This window comes from Opisthorchis viverrini (assembly GCF_000715545.1).
Source record: "Opisthorchis viverrini unplaced genomic scaffold opera_v5_240, whole genome shotgun sequence".
NCBI classification, from domain to species: Eukaryota; Metazoa; Platyhelminthes; class Trematoda; order Opisthorchiida; family Opisthorchiidae; genus Opisthorchis; species Opisthorchis viverrini.
In genome coordinates, this window is record NW_008751894.1 from 779,494 (window position 1) to 805,968 (window position 26,475).

A 26,475-nucleotide genomic window follows, 5' to 3' on the forward strand; every position below is an offset into this window, starting at 1 on the left:
GCAAAGGTGGCGTCTTATGCTGTTGACCTGGACCGAAGCACAGAGTCTCAGAACAGTGTGCCCGGAAGTCTGTGTGCGTCCGTGTTTTCGAGTCCAGAGAGGAACTACTGGATAGTCGTCAGTAAACCTCTGACAACTATGATTAACTCTATAGAGTGCCCGTTAGATGAAAGAGACGAAGATGACTTCATGTGACCCGTCCGCTCCGAAAAGTTTGTCTGTTAATGAGGCCCTTTGCATTTCATGTAAGTCTCGTATTTTTTTAAAAGTGCAGTGAACAGACATGCGGAATAACCACTGATGGCATTGTGTGAACAGGCATCTACGACCACACAGTCGCTGGAGTGAATTTTGGGGTAAGTATCTCTACCTGTTTGTCGGCCGCCCGCCCTATGGTAATATTTCGATAACCTGAATTATATCTTCCTCTCATTTCAGGACTTCAGCGGCAAAATGAGCACTCCTCACGATGAAGATAATGTGCCTCCCAGAAGGACATATGTAAACTTCAAAACGACCAATCTCAAAATTTCAAGACCAATTTTGAGCCTTTTCTCCGTTACAGGTGGATGGGTGAGCATCGTGTACCCATAGCCACATGTTAGTCGTGTGCGTCGGTTAGGTTCGTTCAGCTGTCCGCTATGATCGACGTATGTTCCATGTTCCCAGTCGATGTAGTTCCAGGTCTTCCTAGCACAATTCACAACCTATAATGGAAAACTCTGGTTTTTGCCTCCAAACTTGCAAGACTTTAGCAAATAATCAACGTGCACTACGGAATTTTTTACTGGCAACAGGAAGCATCGACCAAAATGTGTTTGCACGAATGCATCTACGCATATTTTGCATCTCCAAAGGCCAATAAGATTCCTGAATGTTGAGGAAATTTCTTCCGGTTGAAAACTACCTGAAAGTTACGTTTATTGTAAGTGAGTCAACGTTTTCCATAATTAGCGATTTTTTATCATCAGGCAACTTATTCACAAGGAGTGGTGTTTATTGACCTTGAGCATTCGCTCACTTAAACAAATCACCATAGTAAATGATTTTCAATAATACAGGAGCGTATGCATTATATATGGACATTCTACACTATGAAGTGGCAAGTCTGAAAATGCCGTTGATTTAGAGAAATCAATCCCATTGTGCGAATAGCCAGCGGCGACCACGTCTGTATTGCGTTAAATTGTACAAGTGCTCGGCTTTGTAGTTTTTTGTGTTCATGCAAAAAAACCATTACGCAATTGACGAAATACGCAGTGATATAATGGAAGCGCAATGAAGGGATAAAACGCCACGGCATCATGAAAATGAGCATTGTCGGGTTGAAACATGCCTTCATATTTCTTGAATCAACTTTTGAAAGTTCGTCCAGATTCAGCAGCTAAATTGAATTCAGTACTCGAGCTGGCAGCAGTATCTGTGGAAGAAGACGGAGGCTCTACCGTCTTTCTCGCATTCACCGACATGCTGCGCATCAGAGATCCAACAAGCCTCATTTGAGCTTCTTCGAACTGCTACTGTTGTTGCTGTAAAATTAGTTGGAGTTGCTCTGCCGAAATTGACATAGTGGGTTCGGGTTGTCGCCAGCTGTTGTGTCTTGATGGACGATCGTGCAGCTCTGGACCGGTCCTTTGGATTCCTGCACGGTAGCTCTAGACAGCCCTTTGTGGAGACAAAATGAAAATCATTACATCTGTATTTATAGGGTAATCACAAAGTGTTCCACAACGTCGTGTTAGAATCACCGTGAGGGGGCGAGAAGCGTCGAGTCAAAGTTGCTCGATCCAGATTGCCTGGTATTCTGACCAATCAGAGCATGCCTTCGTTTGGGCCCTGTACTGCACATGACACATCCATCCAGGTGATGTTATGTTCGGTTATTAGGGTCGACTGGCCCCCGTACAACCGGACTCTTCGGTTTTAAAAGTATCTCGACCGTACTGAGTAATGCACCGGTGGTCACGATCAACCGTTGAGCGATCGGAGTGTGCGGTTTTCTGGGTCTATCTTTTCTAAATTATCCTTCCTTGGTGGAGACAGCATCGCTGCTTCCATGGATGTGGACATCCTCGTCGCCTAGAGCAATCGACTTATTGTTTTCACACTCCTATAGCAAGGGACAGTACGACTTCACCTCCAGACCGCCTCGTAATACGATTACTCGCACTACGGGCACTCGCTGTTCTTCGTCGGGCTGTTCCGTGTTGGCCTTCCCGGCATCGTTTGGCCTCTAGGAATTGAGTTTTAGCCAGTATGGCCGGCAGAACTGTTGCAGCGCAGAAGCGTGACCACCGGGACAAGGTGACAGGTTTAGGTTGGGTGATATCCAAACAGAAATTGATGATGTTCTCATTCCAGCTACCTTCTATTTGTTCTGGGTTTCATAGCTATTTCATCCCCGTTTCAGCACGGCCTATGTCGAAAGCCTCGCTATTGACAACAGTCAAGGAGATCTCGGAAACCCCTTTGTCGCTGTTTCACAAATTAGCTCGTAGGCACCACGTCCGAATAAGTTGGAATCTGGTTGATGAATATGGTGCTCCTCACAGTCGGATGTTTCTCGTCAAGTTGACCATTTTCACTGAGGACTCTCTACAACCGGAAGTGTTTGAAGCCGTGGGCAGGAATATCCAGGCTGCGAAGCAGTCCGTGGCCACTACGGTGCTAGAAAACTCTCCCTTTTTTAAATCCCTTCTTGCTAATAATGGGCGCCGCCAACGACCCCGCGCGTTGGATGAAAAGGTTGGTGTCATAATGCACTTTAAACACTTTGTTCAGAATAGATATTACGTGAGAGTAATGTGGCTAGCCCGGATTTTCACTGGAAACAGGGTTTTCATCCTAGTAGGGTTCACTGTGTTGGTTACATCTCCGTTGGTACTGTCATACCCTTCAGATCAATCTATCACTACCTCTCCGTGTATCTTATTGACAACCTTGGTTCATATATTGTAATGAGTTTAAAAATGATAAAACCTACTCCGACTCCCAATGTAAGTGAATCGGGTTCGAGAACTTAGTCCTTATGCACCGAACCAGCACTGCTCATAGTAGTGCTATAGCTACAATACCCTTTCATAACATATCTGTCGTGAGGCTCGAAGGACGGACGGAAACTGAGATACTGTCAGTTTGACCAAGCACAGACAGGAGCAATCTAAAACCTAGGGGTGGTTTCGAACTACAAACCCTCAGGTTCTACACCTGAACTGCTCAACTATCTGGAGCTCATTTGCGCACATTTAAACTAAATCCAAACGCGTGGTTTCTCTTTAGTTTGACTTTGTCCTAAGCAAAGTTTCCGCATTCATTCACCTTAGTTCGTTCCTATTTTGTTACTTCGTCAGCCAGGCACATTCTGGAAGCGGCTGTTTTCTAAAACGTGTTCTGATGATCTGCCTTTATTTCAGTGCCAATGTTTCCGGAATCTCATAGATGATGTACCCAGTGCACGTGGTCCTCGCAACGATATTCTGGAATTAGCAAGGGTGATCAATGTTCCTGTCAGGTTCCTTAAGCTTCACGGATCCCCAACTTCAACAGCTACGTGTGACCAGAAGGCTTCTGTTGCCATGTACCGCGTGGCCCTGGAAATGGTGGGAAGGCAATATGTGGGTGAGAGCACCTCTGTCACAGGAGCCGAACAGGAGGCGTCTGTGGCCGCTTTGAAGGTCAGTTTCTCCATGTGTGTGTATCTCTGCTTTGTCGTCGGTTGACCACGTTGTGTTCGAGTTTAAACAATCGTGTTACTCCACTGCTGTCACTTTATTAGTAGCAGGAACCATATAACGAATCTAGCGAGTAATGATGATTACAGAAGTTTCGGATAATCGATAATGGGAGCCGGTGGGACAGCAAAGTGCACGTAAGGGCTTTCTAATGTGAAAAAAAGACAAGGTGAAAAATAGAGATGGTGGAATCTGCACGGAGGAAGGACAGAAGACGTTTCTAAGAAATGGCATGTGGTCTGTTTATTGTGGTATGGCTCAAGTGATTTTCGAAACATTTGGTGTGAAGCACGGAGTAATCCCTCTAACCTCTGTTGACAGAAAACCTTTCCTTACCCACAGGGTATTTTTTCCACGTGCATTCACACCCAAGGGAGCGGTTGTACGGCAGCGAAGCATCAGTGTCAACTCTGATGTTGCTGTCCTTGTTGATAATGAATGGAGCGGTTAAACAATCGTTCGGCTGTAGCACCCTTTCGGTGCCTAACTGCCATGCCACACGAAGGAGGCACGGGGGCTGGGATACTGCCAGGTCGCCCAAGCCTAGACAGGGAACGTCGAGAGGCATAAGTTGGGTTCGAACCACGGACCTTTCGGTCAGTAAGTTCGCGCTCCAACCACTTTGTCCATCTACTCCCAGGGAGCGGTTAACCTTTACACTCACTAGTTCATTGCAGTCAACTGGCGAAGTTGCCCTAGTACTAGTTACGTTTCACTTTTGGTTTGCATTTTTGGCCGGAGTGCGTACGTGTTACAAGGTCTGCCCCGTTGGAGCAACACATGCATTTGGACATGTTCTGATTTTACCGCATTTACCAAAGAATTCTGCGTTTTCCAATCCAACCCCTTGTTGATAAAGGCTCTCTGTAGAGGGGACATGTTATGGCAGCGCGAAATGAGGGCTACTTTTATCAAATTACGTACTTTGGGAGGTTCTTTACGCCTTCCTGAGTAGTGATGGCTCAGGTGGTTAGAGCACGAATTTACCGACCAAAAGGTCCGTGGTTCGAACCCGACTTCTGCTTCTCGACTTCTCCCGTCTAGGCTTGGGCAACCTGCAGTATCTCAGTTCTCGTCCTTCCTTGGGGTGGCATGGCAGCTTGGCACCGGAAGGGTGTTACAGCTGAACGACTCCTAAGTCGAAACCACGTGATTTTCAATGCGCGTGGTTACCGATTCTAATTGGTGGCAATCCTGCTATCACTTCCTAACCGGGCTGCCGAGCTGACACTCTTCTCTCTTTCCGATCTGGGTCTCTGTTTGATGAAACTTAGAGGGCGCTTTGTCGGATGATGATATCCTGCTCCAATGTAATGCTCGAGTGTATCTGCTTCAATGATTTTTTTGGGGTACAGGCACCTTGCTGTTGGCCTAGATACCTAGGGGTTTTTGTAATAAGCAACATCCTACCCTTTCTTTTCGTCAAACCCTTCTTCTTCTTTAGTTGTTTGGCAGTTGAGCGTCAGTTTTCATTCCTGCATTGTTGTCCATTTGATGAGAGTTCACTCCCGATAAACGGACTCAGAACTTGCTCATTGCTTTAACAGCGTGCTAGATAGTCTTCTTAGCCTGATGATGGTCAGTTTACTTAGGTATTTTGATCTAGTTCATGGCGTTATCATTTCAGTGACACTGGGTTCCGCATCCTAAAATATTCCGGAGAAAAATGTGCTCCTGTTTAGGGAGTCTCTATCCGGCTGAGACCTTTGAGCTCTTTCTATGTTTTTATTACAGTGCCTTGGCTGCGTAATACGTGCGACTTTTTTCCCTTCAGGCCATACGTCGTATCTTGACTTCATCTGCGACGTTTGTGAACTCTGAACACCATCGTCCTTCTCAACTTGGTCAGCGATTGCATATACGTCCCACCGATCCTATCTGGAAATTACAACTGTTGGTCGGTCTTCATCACGAACGACCCCTATTTAGAGTAAGTTGCATCTATCACTGTGAGACGACGCCCTTAGAGACGCGGGTTTCTCTGGTAATGAACACTTCAAGCCTGTTTGATGATTAGCTTGACAATCATCATCACCATCGTCATCATCATCATCAGAGACAGCAACATCAGTGTTGGCACTGATGCCTCACTGCCCTAGGGTGAAAAGAAGAGAAAAATAGTGGGTGAGGGAGGGGACTTCGTGATGGCCTATGCCAAGCATTCTGAGGTGCCTACACCTCCAACCGCTCAATCAGACAACCTTGAAAGAAACTGACAGCACGAAAGCCACTGACATCGAGTAGCCGCAATTTCTTGCAACGTCTCCAGCCAAGCACAGACGGGGTCACGGGGACCCCATCCTGGAAGGCGTATAATACCAACAACACCCAAACTCTTCGTGATCTCTTTCACACCTTTCTGCCAAGTCATGTGCTGTCCACCTCGCGGTTTTCGCCATCCTGAAGGAGGCACGGAGAACAATACTCGTCTCGGTAGACGGTGCTTCGGCATGCGTATCACATGACCGAGCCACCGCAGTCGATGATGCTGGATGTTTTCCCGGTGCCTGCAGCACAACCAAATACCCGTTTTCTAATCACCTCGTTACTGACACGCCGACGCCATTCACAACCAGTCACGCTTCTGAGGCATCGATGGTCGAAAACCTGAAGACACCTCACATCCTCTACCAGCAGAGGCCATGTCTCGCATCCATACAATAACACAGCCGTTACTGTAGCTTGGTACACACGCCCCTAAGATCCAGTGAGATGTTTTTTGACGCCACAAGTGACGCAAATTAGCAAACGTGATTCGAGCCTTTGAGATTCTTGCACTGACTTCATCAGACACACTTCCGTCAGAGCTAATACAACTACCGAGGTATGTAAAGTTTTCCACAATCCCCAGTGGTTCTCCTTGAATTGTAAGGGGTATGTCGGCAGATGGCACGTTCTAGAGAATGACTTTGCACTTTGAAGGTGCGAGGCGCATGCCAAAAGAAGTCTGACAATCAAGGGGTACTCGTTGTTTCCTGTTGGCTGTGACAATCAGAGCAAGAAAAAAACAGAAGTGTGCGCGTTCTAAGATTTTTTAAAACTCGTTGGTAGTGCGCTACCGTTTTGGTGCTCACTAATGATTCATTCAAAGATAGTTTGGATCGCACATGCACAACAAATACTTTACGCATACGGGTGACTTTTCCGGACCCCACATTAACTCCATTGTGACTTACAATGAGCGGACACCGGAGTAGATTAGAACGGTGCGATTGTGAGATCTGTGATTGGGGTTCGTATAATCTTTTGGGGACTGGTTGAAAACTTCTTACAGCTCTCCATTAAAAAAGCTTATCTGATCAAGCTGTTTGTTCGACTTTGGGAGCAGTTTTATTTCACTTGGATTTCTTCGATTATTATCTCTTTTCAATACAAAAGCCTCAAGTTCGTGAGTACAGTGTCTAACTTTCAAATCTCACTCGTTCCCGCTCATTTCTGGTTCGCTTTTCACTCATTTACTTTACTACTGTTTGCATGATCAGTCACTGTTATACTTCGGGGTAGTTCAGTTTGTTTATGCCTCAAGAACAATCATATCAGTTCATGACATATCTTCAACACGGTGACTGCTATTCACAGACATTCTGGACTCCCATGGACGATACATTGGATGAGACTTGTACAGCAAAGGCATTTTATCAGTGTATCTGTTCAGTACCGTCCCTCGGGACGGTTGAGTGCATTGGAAAGTCGAAGGTCATGGCCCGAACTAGTGCAGCCAAACTGATGATTGACCGCCTGATTCAGCAAACAGTGCATGATAAACCGGAATACCAAAGCTACCCAAGCCCGTTCCCTAGCAGACATCCGTTTATGAAGCCCAGGTCGAAGAATCCACCGACCAAGGTAAGCCAGCCACCGAATCACATACTTGTTTTAGGCTAGATCTCAGTTCAAGGTGGACCGCACCAATCCAGCCTATGGTCAAGATGTGAATCCGGTTCAGCGGCTGGACTACTTCTGCTTAGCGCAGGCACTTGGTCGACCGGTGTATGTGTTGGTCCACGACGGTACATCTCTCTCGACATCTCCCGGCGGACGCATGACTTCACACCATGTACCACCTGAATTCGCTTATGAGGTAAGTCACCTGTCCACTAATCTGTGAACAAACGTATCCAGGTAACACAGTGGGTGTCGTAGAACGGATATCCTGTGTTTGGCAGATCTCGTCAAAGTTGGCAGGCGATTTCGCTTCTGTTGTTGCCGTCCGACTTTTGAAGAAAGCAGTGGAAGCTTTTAGAGTTTCATTGTGTCCAGCTGTCACATAAAAAATTAGGACAGCTATGCATTCCGGGATGATTGTTTCCTACTACAGTGAGTACATGTTACTCACTGGAATAAGAAGCTTTGGTATTCCGCCAACCTTTATCTTTACTCAGCAGCATCGATTTGACAGCTACGTAACGATACGTTAGCCCAACCACATGGGGTAGTCGCCTGGGAGGTAGGATGAATCCATGGATGTAAGCTGTCCTGTGTGATCTGTTCATGATATGTGTTTTAGTGAAAAAAACGCAGTCCTAATTGTTTCGGTCGTTGCAATCTGTACAGCTATCATTCCACAGAAGGCCTAGGTGGTACTGTATTGATTGTTTGGAGGTGGGAAACAGCAGTCCTGAGGTGGGACTGCCTTTGACGGTACCGAGCATACAGACGTGTTCCGCTATTTAGTGCGTACATTGCTTCGACCTGAAAAAGGCAATGAAAGGTAACGGTCTGCAAATGCATGGTCGGAGTCTACGCCGGTGTTCCAGATGGAGCGGCAAGCAGTGATCGAACCTCGCCGCCGACATTTGACGACGATGTGGTCTATTTGGATTCAGGGTCAGTTCGTTTGTCGGCCACCACATTGTCAAGCGATTCTCGCCCTTCACGAAAGTTGTACTGCAAAGAAACAGTCCGTATTTCGCACACATCTGAAGCAGGCGATCTCGGTTGTCGGTGCATTTTATGTCCAGTCCAAGACGACCACCCAGTCGTGCCCCAGCGGCGCTTGGTCTGTCCACCTGGGCGTCCATGTCACCAGAAACCACAACAATGTCTGGGCTTTTAGTCCGCTGTAAAATATGACCTAGGTCGCTAAAAACTCAGAGCTACAGTCAGTTGGAGCATAAGCAGACACAAAAACGGTACGATGGACCCCATCTTCTGCCAAACGAACGGCGCAGAGTCGACTGTCAACGGGTATTCATTCAAGTACAGATGCTTGCGCTCGGTCACCCAATACAACACCCACCCTGATATATTGGGTTACAGTGGCCAACAGATCACCACAGGTTCACAGCCGGAACCTAGAAGAGAGCGATCGGGTCATCAGTTCGATCACAGTACTTGTGTCCTGTATCCTTGTTGGTCATTCGATCACAGTACTTGTGTCCTGTATCCTTGGTTCTAACAGACAGTACACATCAGTGCAAAGGGAATTCACCGTGCGAGCAAGAGTCAACTGTTGTGCTGTGAACATTAAAGGCAGCTACGTAGACAGGTATTCGGGGTTTGAAAACAGACTTCTACTTGTTTGGGGTTGTTGCTGAGGTCGGACGTACGGAGGCGGCAGCTAAGTGTGACGCATGGCGAGTAATATGGTCAGTCATGGTTCTGGAACCTGCGAAGAGTGTATTCAAATTCGGGTGGGATAGGGTAGAAGAGGGAAAACTTGACGGTGTAAGAAGGAAAGCGACAGGACGTATGTCTAAAGAGAAAGAAAGCAGCTACCTAGCTTATGAATTGTGTGTTAACCTTTAGGCCTCACCAACTCGGTCATGTGCCCCGTGTACCGAATGGTCGTCTACCGTTGAGGGCGTTTTTTTCATGACGAATTCATGATGCTGAGCAGACTAGCTGGCAATTTATGAAATGCAGAAGGGGCTGTCAGAGGTTGTGAAACGTGTGGGTGCTGTCGATGAGATCCCTTTTATAGGACGAGGTCCCTCTGTCCTATCGTCTATATGGGTGGACGAGACAGTGCAATATGTGTCCGCTAGTTGATGTCAATGACGTTCATGGTGCTTCCGTTCTGATTGTCTGAGTGAGTGTTTTGAGGTGTATGTTCACCACTGTTATTGTTGGTGGTAACAGCCCTCCCGTTTCGTCCTAATAGTAGGGCTTTATTTATATAAATTGATCTATTTCTATATCAGTCGAACACCACTTTTGTTTTCACACTCGCGGTTGCCTCTTTGCTATAACCATAACGCCCTTGCGCACTGAACTCAATGGTGTGGTTGTTTATTCCCAGGTCCGGGTTGGTACTCGTCAGACTGTCGGACCACGTGGGAGGAATAAGCGTCTAGCGAGGAGAATGGCTGCCGAAGTTATGCTGGAAGCCTTGGGTTTCCAACGTCCGAATTCTCCACAAGTTCAAAGCGCGTTACGTTCTACTTACTGCAGCTCGGTACAACACACTCCGGAAGATGTTTATACAGAGGGAGGCGCTTCAAACTCTTCTCCAATTTCTTCCCTCCCCTCTTGTCACGGTATCTGTTGTCATGGTTTTTTCGTACTCATGAGAATTCCACTTGGAGATTCGTCGGCTCATTATGATCATCCATGTCAGCAAAATTAATTCTTCGCTCCCGTACATTCGTAACACAATTGTATGTAAAGCCCGTTTCGAAGAAGAGGAAGACTTAATAGCTATGCTACACAGATCAAGCGACCCGGGTTGAAACGACCGCTGATATTGGTCGATGACGGCTTCCCTCCTATACAAATTACTCGGAGGGTCATGTTAGCCCCGTCCTGGAATATTTTTACATCTGTCTGCCAATGAGTTAACTGCTTGTTACTCCTCCGTATCACTGCGAGCATATACTAGGGTAGTCACTGGCTCTGTTTTGCTGGTGAAGCTGTGGAATATAGGTACCTTGGGTGTGCTGCTTGGTTGTTGGCTGTTCGCCGAGCTTGGTAGTTGAATTGCAAACGTTTCCTCACCAATCGAGGTGACATCGTCATTACGGGGGTGAGTTTCTCTCTGGTGTTCGCCAAAAATAACTTGCCATGCTTTCCTATCATTAACCGTTATGGAGAAGACTACCATGACCCATGCAACTAGCTTCTTCCCACTTTCCTTTGGCTCTAATTGGGACACCTTTTGACACACAGTACCAGGCAACCGGAATAACAATCGAAGACAACCATAATATCCGAATAATGTCCGAATAGGCTACAGCAACCAAAAAGTGCAAAGTGGGGTCAAGCCAAAGATTTTTTCATCAGTAAGCCATCTCTTGTCCTATAAAACGGTTGCTACCACATTGTCCACTTACCTTATCCCTCATACTACTTATAGTCAGCTGGTTTCTGACTCCCTTGTGGTCTACGTAGAAATGAGTTCATACGAAACCAGACGCTTTGGGTCAGATGGAAACTGTTTCAACCAACGGTTTACTTATTTAGGTAGTCTTACTTTTGATGAACAACCATCTATCCTCGGTGGGCTCTCGATAGATCTACCGAAAGTTATGACGATGGTATAATTAGGCCCTGAAAAACTGAACCCCGAGAGGCTTTTGATACCTATTGGGACCGAGCAAATCAGCTGTACAGACCGGTCAGCAAGCGTTCCTATAATCCGCAGCGTGAAATCTCTAATCAGTGATCGCGCGTCGTTTCTTTCTACGCTAACCTATTGAGTCCTACTACGAACGAAGGGACACGTGTAAATGAGCTTTTCGGGATCCGAGCACATCCCTACTCAACCCAATAATACGGCTTAGATTTTTACGCCTCTTTTGTATTCCTTGATGAACAAGTGGAGCGTCTCGGTCGATCTAGTGACGGCTTCGTCCCGCAGTTTGTACTATCCATTTGGAAACAAACTGATTCTCGCTCCTTTCGTTGTTTCCCCGGTCTTATGAACTAGCTTATTTCGTATGGCTTTTTTTCTCCGTTTGACAACCAATCTAACCAGTATCCAAACCTGGCTGAAATCAACTGTTCCGCTTCTTATACTAAATAGGCGTCCCGCTTTTCTCAGTCCATATTACGCACGAGTCAGCGTACTCTCCAGCGGACTCTTTTTCACCCCAATTTTTCTAAGAGTCCTTCTCGGAAACAGTACATTTGATTGGCCTTACCGTTTTGATAAATGTCTCCAATTTTGACTTGCACTGCCCGACTTGGTCCTAACGATCTCTATTGTGTTGTTCTCCAGATCCATCTTCCCAGGACGTCGCTGACGGCGTTCCATCCGTTAAAAGCTATTCTCAGGTTTGTTTCTTCCGGTGTTTTTATACACAGTGTCAGTTACGTTCCATTGTTATGCTGTCGCTACATCGCACCAGTCATTTGGTGATCGGTTCATGCGAAAGTCCGCATTTGCTTGTTTAGCCTCGTCATTGTTCGTCGACAAACATCAAATATTGGCTTCAACTTTCGTCACCTCTCTTCCTGCTCTTCGTATCGTTTCAGCAACGACACGTGGAATTTAGTTGTACGCATGATGTGTTGATATTGGACCGCCCGGTTCCTCGGTGTTCATTCAGAGTATTCGGTCACCAATCGTGGTATGTGTTTTCCTTGTCATTTGTCCTGTATACTTGTGCAGTTGGGATCCTTTTTTCTTCGCACAGTAGCAGGAAATAAGATCATCGGGGTGGAGTGCAACTCTTTTTACGAGTCTACTGATTAATCAGTCGGATGGAGAGCGACGGAAGAATGATCCTAGTCATCATAATTTGGGTTTGAGTTATCCAAACTTTATGTACGAAGACAGGGGCTACTGCGAGGATGGTTATTTTCGTGATCGAAAAATTAATTATGCAACACTTGACCGCCGATGATCGAGGATGATACATCTATTCGGTACTCGTTGCATAAATTTTACGGGCCAACCTGTTCAAATGTCTGTCTGCGTGACGACGAAGGTGGATGTTCCAAGTCGACCCAACCTACTGCTAAAACCGGGTCATACGGGTCATCTATCGTTATTCGTCTTTATACTTATTATTGATCTGTCTCAATATAGGATTCCGTTTTTACTTTTCGTATTCCATATCTTTTTTAGTGTGAACAAAGAGACACCTGGGAGTTCCACACCAATACCCTTTTGGTATATGGATGACAGCAACATCGCTGCGGAATTTAATCAGTAAGGCTCACTAATGCGCCAACAAATGCCAACTGTTAATTCATTAAGTAGATGTGTGGCAAAGCATCTGTGAATTTTCGGGGCATGGGTGTATTCTGCAGCTCAGGAGCTAGTTGGTAGAACCCTCGTTCGGCAAGGCATTCTCTCAGTACTTGAGCGTGCAGTGCGCTTCAATGATTGATGATAAATCATTCATCAATTGCCATAGTACCAGTAAACTTGTTGATAACGAAATCGAAGGGACTGGATCAAGTATTCCCTGTAGGTAGGTTTTTTTTATTCAGCGGTTTCGGTGCAGAGATTAGTGGAACAATAGAATCGGGATGAAACTCCCACATTTGTTTATGCCCGAATTTCACTGTTCTCAAGCTATACCCTAATTCGCGATTGGACTAATTCGAATGGAAATAATCAGAAGGGGCAGGTTTCCTTAAACGTTTATTGGGTTAGTAGCTGTTTATCAAATTGAGCAAATGGTTGGCCAATGTCTTTCCCAATTGAGATTCTGTCCTCTCATCCAACCCCATCTATGCTGGAAAGCTGTTTCATCCTTTTTGGGAGTCGTCAGCAATAAGCGTCTCACGAAAATCAGACAGTATCTAACCTGCGACCTTCCGGCTAATGGCTGAACGCTTCCTTTCTTCCCGTTGGGTGGCACCGTGGTCTTCTGTTTTGACGATCTGGGTTCAAGTTCTCGCATGTCCGCATGCTTAATCTTGTTTCAACGAAAACAGGATATACTACCTTTACTGTTAGTAGTAGTGAAAGTTGTCCACAAGCAGATGGACTAGAATCCCACATTCCAATTTGAATTCACAGCCGTCCGGCGCGTACTTTTTAGTCAACAGCCTGAAACTGTCAATTAAGGGATCATTGGCCTTCACTATGAGTATTAGCTAATGAATGCTATTTTAATGTACTGGATGTCGTATAAATCAATTAATGTTGTCATAAGTAAACCAATGCTTGTAAGCATATCCAAAAATCTCTCTGTGACACATCTGATCGAGTGGCTCAGTGGTTTGGGCGCGAACTTGCTAACCCGAAGGTCTATGGTTCGAAACCAACCTCGGAACCTCGAATATTCCTGTGTCGGCTTGGGCACCCTGGCAGTACCTCAGCCCCCTTGCTTCCTTCGGGTGGCATGGCATTTATGAACCGAAGGAGCGTTCAGCTGAACGATTGACATCCGATCGACTGACCTGTCCAATTAGGTATTGCGAGATGGGTTCTCGGTAAGTTTATCTGCAGTGGACTTGGCTGCGTTCATTCAGTTAGCTCAGATATTTATCCGGGTGTGCCTTCGATACTAATGCAGTTCTTGCTAACACTTTTATTCTTTTACTTTCAAGGACTTTAGATGGTACCATAGCGCCTTGTGTAGTAGTTCAAGCAGATTTCCCAGTTCACAAGTAGGAGTTGAGCAAAAAAGTAATAACGCGTAACTGGAGCTAATCCCAACCACACATAGATTACTGTAGTACTGCTACTTATGTTTCCCTCTTACTCTTCGTAGAAGGGAAATAAATAGTAAGTATCGTCCTGGATGGTGGTTCATTTATTTGGTGGATCGCATTATGCACCATTTGTCACTTAATCCGTCAACATATCAGTGATTATTAGAGCATCATGATTCATGGTCATGTTTTTTGGTTAGGTACTCGCCCAATTCATTGCTTGATCGGTTTCAATGAGAGACGCTCACTCTTTGCTTTTCAGCCGATCGAACCGTTCATCGAAGTCGAAGTCATCCAGCACTTCCTCGCTTTGGAAGACGATATCAGAATCTCATTCTGTGGTAAACGTCAGTCTGCTGTCGTCTTTTTCTACCTGTTGTGGGACACAGTTTTCTGAATGCCTTAATACCGTGAACCCTAGTCTGGATAGCCGCTTGATAGCCTGATGCGCTTAGCCAAACCAGAAAGCCAATGAGTGTGTGAATCAGGTGATCTATTGAACACTGATCCGTACATGCAGGGCATAAGCAGCCGAAAAAGGGCTGTTTCTAAAGCTCTAAAGTCTGGAAAGTTCCAGGCGGGCCAAAAAGTGATGCTAAAAGTAGAACTTGTCTGTCAGAGGCAGTTCAAGAACAACCAAGTAAATCTGTCTCATCGAAAAACGTTATTCCATTGGCAGTTGTGTAGTCCATTTACGTTTGGGGCTGGTTCTCCTATTACTAACTGTCTTCATTTTTGGTGTGCAGCCATTGCTTCTCTACTTTTAGCTTCCCAGAGGTTGTTTAGGTTGCATTCGCAGGTGTACCTCTGTGTTCTGTTCAGGTACAGGTGTTTTACCTCAAGGCCACATAGCAGATCTTTCCTTTTATTTTACGCACGATTCGGTTAGGGTGTGAATTCTAGCATGTGAATCAGCGTCAACTTTGGGACAGATCTATTTCGTTTTACCCTGATTTGAGCCAATTCATCGTCAACCTGTACTAAGCTCAAGTCAGTTAAGTAATATGGATACTTAATCCCTGAAGTGTGCAGAGATTGCACGACGAGCACCAACCCTTAATTTGGAGGCGTCCACCTGCCCACGTGTGATAACTACCTACTCCTAGGATTGTGTTAACACCGACCCTCTTTTATCTGTTTGCTCGGCCCCAAAGGATGCTCACTGTACGTACGCACATTATCGTTCGCGTTCCGGTCGTATGAGGTTCGAGGTTCACCCTTCAGATAAAAGGACGACAGTCAGAAGGAGAGTGTAGGGTGAAAGAGAACAAACGAATGGTCGAACCTACTGAGACGAGTTCTTCTTTATACACCATACAAATCAAAACAGTTTGTGAGTATGTGATCAAGTCGCATACCTTCCACCAACCACGTCACATGCCGAAGGAGGGAGAAGGAGAGACTGATCCTAATGAGGTTATTTGCTGTGATGCTAGAGGCATAGTCTTTTATGTCATTTGAACCTTCATGAGTGTGCATGGAGGATGAGTGGAGTGAAAATGGATAGGCAAGGAGCGCGATGCGCATGAAGTGGTTAGGTGTTCCATTCGGTTGCCAGAATATATAAGTGCACTCAATCGGATAGTTCACGCATCGAATTATCAAAGTTTGTGATGCCGCCACGATGTGCCTCCTTTGGTGTTCGTGCAGTTACGATGGAGGAATATGGTTGATGAGACCAGCTTAGTATTCACCGTTTTGTGCATAAGTGCTCAACTGCTATGGCACAAGTTTACTTGTGTTATCCGACACGGAGATAGCCGACCTTGTGAAGATTGATAGACTACCGCCAGATGTAATAAGTGAAGCGGTCGGATAGACTGTGATACCGAATACCACTGCCAACTGCGCCGTTCGAAAAATGAATTGAATTCCTTAGTATTGGTTTCATCAAAATGACTCATTGTTAGAAGGCCTCGTTCTCGGTAAATCCGTCAAGACAAGAGTTCTAAATCATGTGCTACAGTGAGGCAACTAAAAATCAATCCTCTCAATTTGATTATCGTGGATCTGAATAAAGGGTAGCTCGACGCCAGTCTCAACCGTCGTTCATCGACTAACGACAGCTCGTGGGATTGCTCGTTACCGAAGTTTGCTGTTAACGGGAGACTCAAATGGATGTAAGCCAATGATTATCTTCAACTAAATATGCTCCACAAAGGCAGTCTAATGTTGCACTTGGAACGATATTCAAGATACCGAAGCTATATAAGAGTGTTAAAAACTATTCGGCAGCCCACTGCCGGTTTCACTACCCTTGTGGCTTAGTTCTGAATTTCCACCAACCTTATTTCTCACGTAAATACAAAATTGTACGTAACTGGAGTTATACGCTTATTTGCAAATCAGCTTGGTATTAATAAGAAACTAAACTGAATATCACCTGGTTCTCTTGCTTATAATGGTTTTCACCTGAACATGCTGCACAAATGCTGTTTTATGCTTCAGTTGGAACTTTATGCCAAATTCTTCTATACTCAACACTATAAGATTGCCTCGAAAAGTAATCAGCAGCCTCGTGGTTAGTATCAGGTCAAGCTTGTGATCCTCTCATCATGAGTTGTCTCACTCCCTACTCATATTGACTTCTTTTATATCGTTGCCTTTTTCCTACTCACAACAGGATGTTACATCTGATTTCTTCAGCAATACGCCAATCGGACATTGGTCAGGTAAGTCTTGGCGTTGTTGCATGTTTTCTCTCTATTTTTGGCTGTGATGAAACGACGTATGTGCTCGGAGAACCCTTGCTGAAGGTGGTGCAGGTATCGGCGTGTGAAGTTCATCTATTTGACCCACGCTTGTGCGTAAGATCGATGAGGCTGGTGTAGCAGTTGCACCCTCGTTTAGGGCATCACTTGCTGACTGACAGGATAGACTATTTGAACTTAGCCTTTGACTAGTATTACAACCTCAAAGAGATTCTGAAGGCGGGTCGTAATCGGAAGCGATGGATGGCTGAAAATTTGCCATTGTCGTTGCTCGCCGCAACAGGGTATTCATGGCGTCGTTCAGTTGTAGCACCCTTTCGGTGCCTAGCTGCCATGCTACAAGAAGGAATCACGAGGACCGGGATACTGCCCGGTGGCCCAAACCTAGACATGGTAAGTCGAGAGTCAGAGGTCGGGTTCGAAGCACGGACCTTCCGGTCAGCAAATTCGTGCTGTTACCACTGAGCCATCTCGCCCCTATTGTTAACTTTCGCTTCTATAATGTGGTGCTCAAGGTGACGCGAGTTCTTGTGTGGAGGTTTGTGGATTTGTTTGTGGAGGTTTGTCATTACATTCTAGTCTTGACTTGCCGTAGGTCCGTGAATTAGCTTGACCAACTTCAGTCAACGTATGCCTTGGAGCCTCCACCAAAATGTACAACAATTGAAAGAACCTCTCCCACCTGATGTTCCTTCTCTCCCCATCTAGAATCCAAGGAAGCCCAAACTATTGGTCGATGTTGGTCTCTACGACGAACACGAAGTTGCTCAGATCTGGCCAACCGCGACACCTGCGCTGTGGTGATTTCCAACTCCTCATCCGACCCCATGTGTATCACCGAATTAACCTCAATGCAGTCGGCAGACACAGCAGCTCCAATTCCTTCGCGCTCCAATCTTCGTCTACTAGCCCAACTGGCTGTGTTCTACTTGGAAGAAGTGTTTTTGACCACAAAGTCAATCAGTGCTAGTTCACTGAAATCTTCCAGTTCGCCCACAGCCGCGCGTCTGCTTATATCACTTTGTCAACGTTTACGAGTTCCTTGTCAGTTTGTGGATCAAGCACCACCATCCAGTTTGAACGGCTCGGTAGGTATCTTCGACTGAGACACCAACGAAATCCCTTTTTGTTTGGAAAAGTCGTTACCTTGATGTTTTTTTGGTCGCGTTTACTATTATTGACAGGTCTGAAACGGTGCATAGAATAAAACTAGAACTTCTGACTGCACCCTTTCGGTGCCTAACTGCCATGTCATCTAGAGGAAGCACGAGGGCTGGGGTGCTGCCAGGTTGCCCAAGCCTAGACAGGGGAAGTCCAGTTCGAACCACGGACCTTCCGGTTAGTAAATTCGCAGTCTGACCACTTGAGCCATCTCGCCCAACAACCTCTGAGTATCACATGTACACTTCCCAGTATGGATGAGTGAGTTGTGGAGGTGAACAAATCGTCACATCGCAGTATGTACCAATCTCTTGTTGCGGGTCCAGTGTTGACTACCATATTTGAACCGCTGTTGGGTAATACGGGTCCTGAGCACCATTCTAACCGGCGGTCTTCCGGATACTACTTCCGTCAAAGTTAGGCTGACACCTTCACGATCACCAAGTGACTGGGGCTTATTGTGGGTGACGATTTGTGTATCTCCGTAACTCATTGAGGGGGTTATCTGCGCGACATTCACAGTCTCTCATACCAGGTTGGTCAGTGGTTAGAGGTCTGAAACACACGGTCTCCTGGTCCTCCAGGTTTGGGGTTGGAATACGTGTGGCGACGTGTTCCGTGAAAATGGCAATGTACCTGCATCCCCAACCAAACACTGCTACATTAACGTCAGGCTTTCTAGACGAGGAACTTGGTTGTGGACACTAATTGTCCTACTACCCAGCTGTGGGCGCCCCGAAGGTTTCCAAGCTCACGTACAACCATGATACTCACGTCGAACAACACATTCATGTCATATTGGCCGTCGCGCTGTGGCATCAACCGGGTCACCTTACTCGCTGCAGAAAACAGGGTGGGTAAGCAAAATCATGATACTGCTAACGCTTCCCTTCTTCCTCTTTCACATACTATTTCGTCCCCCTCCCCCACCCCACCAATAACATTCTCATTGTGGGTCCAGCACTTACGACTGATGAAACCGTTCGTCCCGCATCGGTTTTGCAAGCAACATCTGCGCGCGACCCGGCACGAAATCCTCAGGCATCCTAAAATTAATCATCAAGCCTGGCCGCCTTCAATGTCCACACTCCGAAGCAAGCAGGTCAACAAGCTGTTCTTGCTCTCACACTGTACTCGCTTGGCATGATATGTGCTGTGTATCAGAAACAAGAATTCAAAGCGCAGTCACAGTGGTTTACCTGACCGCCCTATCACTTTCCACTCGTTTCCGGTTGCGCAACTCTGGCGATCCAGATTCTGCCGTGGTCGGATGTGCAGGGATTGTTATCGTCCCAAGTCACCTGGTGGAAGGATCTTCGACTCACTGTATACCCGTTGATAGTCGCCTCTGTGCGGTTCGTCTGGCATTGTCAGTGAGGGAGTCTCACAAGCGGGAAGTTGATCGATGTCTGTTTATCGTGTTTGCTTACTCTGACGCTGTCAAATGCATGTTTTGCGACATCCTGAATGCTTTGTTGCAGTGAGCTAGATGCTCAGCTATTGTTGTGGTTTCCGGAGATCCGAATGCACAAGTGTACATGCTTGGACAATCTGAGGCTCAATTAGGATGTCGGCACGGATTGGACCCGATACGTAAGGACAATGGTGAACGATTGCCTCAGCTGTATGTTGATCCGACCTCTGCCTCTTGAGTTCCCCTGTCTAGGTTTGGGCGACTGGGCAGTATACTAGCCTTTTGGTGGCATGGCAGTTGGGCACCGAAACGGCGCTACAGCTGTGTAATAATCTCAGACAGTTTTTATGCAGTAGAAACTTCCGAAATAGCCGTAGTCGTCTGGTTACATGGTATCATCCAAAGACGTCTCGGTACGAACTCACATTGATCGCATCGCAATCAGTTACCGATGGCACGGACCATTAACTGACTGCCGGTCGTCTTGGAATGCATCTGTAGATTCCGACCACGCACTTATCTGGAACCGCTTCTCGCTTCATTTTCGAGGGCCGCGTGAGATGAGGGAAAATCACCCGGCAACTGAAAGACTGGTAGACACGGATGTTGGACGAACTTACCAGAATCGTCTTCTAGAGTCTCAACCGAACGGTCCACGTTCAGATTTGAATTCTTACTAGGATGAGATTGCCTGGGAGTTTTGCCTGTGGTACGTCGCCACCAGGCTCACTCAAGCACCGGATATCAAATCGAATGGTGGTTTAAATCTCGAGCATAAGTCTCGGAGAGATATCCCCTCCGGTCCTGAACCTAACTTGACGTGACGATCGTCAGATGTCAAGTGAAAGTGAACGTGCGAACGAACCGTGAAGTCTGGTGAACACAGGAAGCCAAGGTGACCTAGTAGACGGGTATGAAAGGGATTACGAGAAGTCTGAGTGCTGTCAGTGTTGCCTCCCTTCCAGAAAGGTACTGCCTGATTGAAGGCTGCTAATCGATTTCGGTGGCGTTATTGTTGCCAATTTCTAACCAGATTGCCTGGCTGAGTGTTCGGATGTGTAGGCATCCAGGAATGACTGTAGTAAGGTAGCGCTAAGTCCCTTATCTATCCAACTTTGTTCTTTTCTTCACAATAGGGCTTTCAAATGAATCACTGCTGTAAGGCAGCGAAGTATCACTGATGTCATACTGTCTATGAGGGTGGTTATGATGACCTCACATGTCCTGGAGCCACGCAGCCTCGGTTCATGTGACCTGCCAGTTACTGATTGCAGGCTGCATTTGTAGGTCTATATGACTTTGTAATAGCTCGTTCCTTTTCAGGATGGGTTAACTTCGCTTTGTATAATAGACCCCAAAATAGATTCCTTCGATCCCTTTATTTCTCAGTATAGTCTATTTTTTATTGAAGAGCGATAGATACGTCGACCATCTCGCCTCGGGTTGCTTTTTTTCAACTGGACCTGTTTTCGACCTATTTGAGCCTCTGCTACATATCCGAAAACCATTTCTGACTTGGCGGAGTTTTACGTTTTCTTATTTTTTTACACTTTCATCCATTCTATCTTGGTCTTCTTGGCCCTAATTTCAACCCCTGTTGCTTTACAGGAACGGTCACCGGAGGCTTATCAGTACAACACAGTTTTATCGATTGGCGGCAGTTTGTCACCGGCCACAGTTGATCCCCACGGTGCCACCGCCGACCCTATTCACGGGATTGTCGTTCGAGCTTCAGGCCGTACCCTGGAGGACGCTCGTCATGAAGCTGCATTGTCTGCCTTTCGTCAACTGGCTCAAGAGGCTCAACAATAGATCTCAGTAGTTTTGATTGAATTGCTAGGAACACAAACGTCATATGCATTTGTTAACTTCTTTCCAGACTATAAAGTGTTTTTCTGCCTTATTTACTGTGTTTTATTTTAATACGAAGGGGGACGGTCATTACCCACAAAAACTAAGTGGCTTTACACAGAGTCCCCATCTTTTTCTGATCTACTTTATTGATCAGCGAATACCTTCCTTCAGTAGAGCTTATAACAATAAATGTGTAGATGTGTTCCAGATACTCGATAGCCCCAGCCAGCCACGATGTCGTCACCGGACCTGCACAAGATAAAGCCAGGGGTGGACCCATACGTTGCGTACAAAAATAGGAAAAGTGACACCACCGGGGACACCGCTTTTAGTCGGTAGTTGGGGAGAAAAAGTGACCCAGCCTGTGAATTACTCTTTAGTCAGCTTGGCCGTCAATGAAAAGCTGTAGCAATTGCTCTTTCAACGGTACCAAAAGTATCAGTGTGATCATTAGGCGGCGGGCGCATAACTTTAGCTTCTGTATTCAGTTAAGTGGGTGAGTTAGGTAGGCAGCAGCGGTACACTTCGTATGAGTACCAGTGGTGAGCGACTTTTGTTCATTTCTAGTATAAGAGGCTGGTCTGAAACAGTTGCTGTGTGACTGAAACATGTATGTTGGCGGTTGTAATAGTTCCCTTGGGGTTGGTTATGGTGAAACAAGCAAGCTATACAATGGAGGCAAAACGCGTCGGATACATATCACATGCAGACAAAATGGTTACTACACCACTTAGGATTTTCCGTCTGTTTAGCGTAACGCAATATTTTCGTCTGAAGCGCTTCGCCAGACTTTAAGAGTATTCAACAAACCAAATGCTATCTATCTTTATATATGGTGACACTTGCGTGCAAACATTCAGGAGTTGGGTTTGGTGAATTAGACTCCTCGAGTCGTCACTGCAGGTGACGACAACGTCGCAGATTTGTATTGCATTCCAATCGATGTCGACCTTGGTGTTCAGGTAGGTATGACGAATTAGAATTGGGATGACTCAGCTCAGAGAAACTAAATGGAACTGTGGTGGAAAACTGGGGCGAGGGTGAATTAGGTCAGGAAATTGTAAAGTCAACTGCTGTCACAAGTGACCTTAAAGATCAAAGTTCGAAGGGGAAATGTGAAAGTTAATGGGATGCATAGCCTAACTTCTTGTTCTCATGAATGTTCCCTTGAAGAGGATCGTATCTTTATCCGGAGAGTGTTCTAACTAATCGACAAGTGTATTGTGTTGGTGGTGGTTGCGGGATTTGTAGGATTCGTGCTCACGTCATTTGCGTTTGAAAAGTCATCCTTCTACCCTGGAGCAACCATTCTGGTGAGTTCACATCAACTGCGTTTTGTCCTGTACCCAGAATAGGTCGCCTACTGGTGGCCTCTGGCTGGACACTGAATCATGAATAGAACCATCATGTGCGTTGGTCAGTCTGTGAACACAACCGCATAGGCACAATACGTGGGTAACATCGACGCGTATGCACCGGGTAGTCTGAGAAGGAATTAATATGAATTACCCTAAGTGATAACAAAAATCCGGGTAACTTGAATATCAGAGTTCGAACCACGGTGTTGAGTGGATGCATCGCCGATAGGGTCTAATGATGGACAGGAAGGAGTTTAGTTATTCCAGCTTTGGCGTGAAGCATTACGCAGCTGGACAATCTACTGCCAGTGACGAAGTCAATGAATGACATTCCTACCTAAAAGCTTCGAACGATGCCACGTGATATGGGAATTGATATGAGAGCAAAGTGTTCTCGACAGGCATGAATGCAAAACTCGCGTGGAAGTCATTCACTATCTTTCTGAATGTGTGGAAAATCTATAGTTTTGATTGGCATCGTCCGCTCCCTGTTGACCTGACGCTTGAAGTACTCAAGTCGCCAGTCTATTCTGGTAAGCAAGTTAGGTCACCTTACAAATCGGACTAATTAAAGTTCGTGAAAACGTGAAAACATTTCATGAATGAAGTCGGTTTAAGGGCGAACGGATATGAAAATTCAACAACACAGAATTGTTGACGTTTAGCACACTTTCCGAAATCGTTTCTGAGGACTAGTCACGGCGGTCTTGTTACAACATCAACCCCAAAGCCAAATATTTTCCTAATTTTCGATTTACGAGTTAATTTTTTTACACTGAAACTTGACGTGGTCATTAATCTTTTCTAAACTGCTTGAAAGTATGCTCGCAGTCACCGGACATGGCGCTAAACCTGAGAGAACGAGCGACGCCAGTGTTTTTCATAGTCTGGTTCAAAAAATGAACCATTTGACTGCTTTTGTCATGATTCACCTCTTAAAGTTGAAAAGTTGAAATATCGTTATTTAGATCACAATATATCAAGTTCATCTAAGTAAAGTAACCTTCCAAAAGTAGGCCCCTACTGGAAAGTGGTCTTTTACTGCAGTTGTTTCCTGTTTAGGAGAAACTATTAACCGGGGGTGGATATCATTTCAAGACATTCCCGAAAATCTTGATGAAATTTGCAAAGCTTTGTACGTTGCATCAGCTTCTCGTTCTAATTACCTCGGTATAACGGCGAGCAGTGTCCACAGTAGTTGAGCTGCAGAGTAGATTACTCCTCAGAGTTTCCGCTCCCGAATGGCTCTTTTCTTCCATACCATATTTGTGATATACGGTTCGGAAACAGCTTCCAGTGGCAGAAGGTTTGGGATTCTTTCAGGGCTTTCGGTATCCTTAGGACGATATCAACTTTAGGTTTCTTCCAATAAGTTTGCGATGAGTTGATCAATAACCAAGAGTTTTGTGAGGCGGAAGCGTCACATTTCCAGCCTCAAAAACAGCGCTGATTTGTCATCGAGATTTGTCATCCTCAGAGAATTGCCAATGGGCCCGAAAACTCGTTCTGCGTGCGGCACAGACAAAGTCAAAATGATAAATGTCTTCGCCGATGGGCATCAAGCTAGATGCCACGTGGCTTATGAACGCGTTCAGGTACCTACAACCTCTTTATGGATAGAATGCAATAAATTTTTCTAATTTGACCGAGGTTCAGTGCGTGAATTCTTAACACTAATTAGGATAAGTGGAGAATTCGAAGTGCACCGTAAAGATTCAGACTCGAAATACCGATGAGGACGAAAACGAATAATAATATGTTCTTCGACGGCTATTTTTGTGAACAATGATCAAGCTCCCGGTCACACTGGTACGTAGGCTATAAGATTTGGTACACAGGTGGGTGGTAAACAGGTGAATTAGATGCGTAATCCGTCTGATTTAGAACTCAGTAAGACGCGCTCACGATGGGCAGTGTTTATGGGATTCTAACTACTATGAATGATCCTGGATAGATAATGTGGACAGTCGCTTGGTTTACAGCTGCTAAGGCATTTACTCGTATTAACCAAAATACGACTATCGCACACACTTTTGACCAAATTCCACAAAATTCCAATTTCCACCTTCCGATTTTCTTTAGTGATCACGCAGCTCAGGGCGTTTGCTTCGCGACAGGTGTGGTAATGAGAGTGTAGCAAGTCAAATGTGCCGTTGTTCAGCGATGCCCCGATTCTTCTTATCAACGACGCGCCTTGGTAGTCCATACAGACTCATGTTGCCACTAGATCGCAGATATTATTATTATTACTGACAGCAATACGCCAGTAATACACGCGCCCAACTGCGATACTGCCGTGACAGAAGAAAGCCTTAGTGAAAGGTGATGAGAAAGTAGAAGAAACCCTTGAGGGAGACCATCAAGAATAGGGTGCCTACAACTTTGAATAGCGTTAAAGTAAATAAATCTGAGCATAATATGGAGATTAGGTGCCACCAGCTTCCTTTTCGAACTAGTCAAGACATGGGCCAGCGCAAACTCAGGGCAAACGTTAGCTAGACAATCCGGTTAGGAAAGGGCCGCGTGCACACCACCAGGGTCGGCTGGGAGCTATGTCCTTCAGGCTTTTCAATCACCTGAGAGCAAGATCACGTGAACCTCAGCCCTGAAGGAGCGAATGTTCCAAACCACCTGGTCTCACTGTAAACCCTTCCGTTTTGCATTCTCACTTCATGATCTACCTCTCTTGAGCAGTTTGTCAGCAGTGGTTAGAACCGCATGCAACATTTTCATGAGTATGCGGTGGCTAGGCATGCGTAATACATGGGCTTACGCAACAATTCATTGTATACTCACCACAACCAGCCAACTCTTGCTATGTTGCAGAGACACCAGTGGTCGAAATTTCGAAGATGTCTCGGGTCTTCGGATCGGATGGACCAAACCTCACAAACATGAAGCAGAACAGCTCTTACAGTTGCTTTGTTTGCACCAGTATTTAGTTTCAGAAAAATACTTTTCCCTGACACAGTTCGGCCCGCAACTTTTTTCATTCGTGCATAACTCTTATTTATTAGGACACGACTGCGGCTTGTGCAGCCAACATATATAAACCAATAAACAAACTCAGGTTTCAGAGGAGCAAAAGCTGAGGAGTCCTGAAGTAAAACCGTGTAAAGTGCATGCCAAAATATGTGACCGCTTCACCATCTGTTTAAAGTACTTTGAGTTAACTAATGATCTTCAAGCAGTAAAAAGATATTGCCCACATAACGCAAGTTCATTAACCTATATCCAGTCATGATTTCGATACCTACATTCATTATCTCTTGAAGTGTACATTTCATGATAAAGTCGGTGGCAATGTTGAAATAAAGGAAGAGAGTAGGCAGCCCAAAACCATGAGCGGGTCGAATGAAAGAAACAGCCAATGGGCAAATAGGTCAACAAAGTGCTGTTGGGTCTATTGCCCCAGCGTTCTAGAGGCTGATATTTATCATGAATTACGTTTCCAATACTATATTTGATCAGCCAGCTAACGGAAGGCCTTTTAGGTCCCGGTTTGCGGAGTAACAGGGGCAACTTCTGTGCATGCCGAACCACATTGGCCTGTCCTATTCACTGATACTTCTGATTGCACCACGCCTCTCTGTCCACACAAGGTTGAGTTTGTGCTGTCATCTAATTGACCTCTAGTCAATTTCTACTCTGCGCCGGAGTGCATAGCGATTTGAGTGTGTGGTAACACTAATCCA

At 45.7% G+C, this 26,475-nt stretch overlaps 1 protein-coding gene across 1 annotated transcript; it reads left to right on the forward strand.

Annotated features, from left to right (window-relative positions):
• Positions 1 to 874: 874 nt before the first annotated feature.
• Positions 875 to 21,466, forward strand: T265_08800 (hypothetical protein; the record flags this gene model as incomplete). Its single annotated transcript, XM_009174707.1, has 11 exons — positions 875 to 929; positions 2,411 to 2,745; positions 3,414 to 3,674; positions 5,506 to 5,661; positions 7,311 to 7,577; positions 7,624 to 7,812; positions 9,973 to 10,210; positions 11,890 to 11,945; positions 16,906 to 16,954; positions 17,702 to 18,081; positions 21,177 to 21,466. The coding sequence occupies 11 exons, from the start codon at positions 875 to 877 to the stop codon at positions 21,378 to 21,380; spliced, it is 2,190 nt and encodes a 729-aa protein (XP_009172971.1).
• Positions 21,467 to 26,475: the final 5,009 nt, after the last annotated feature.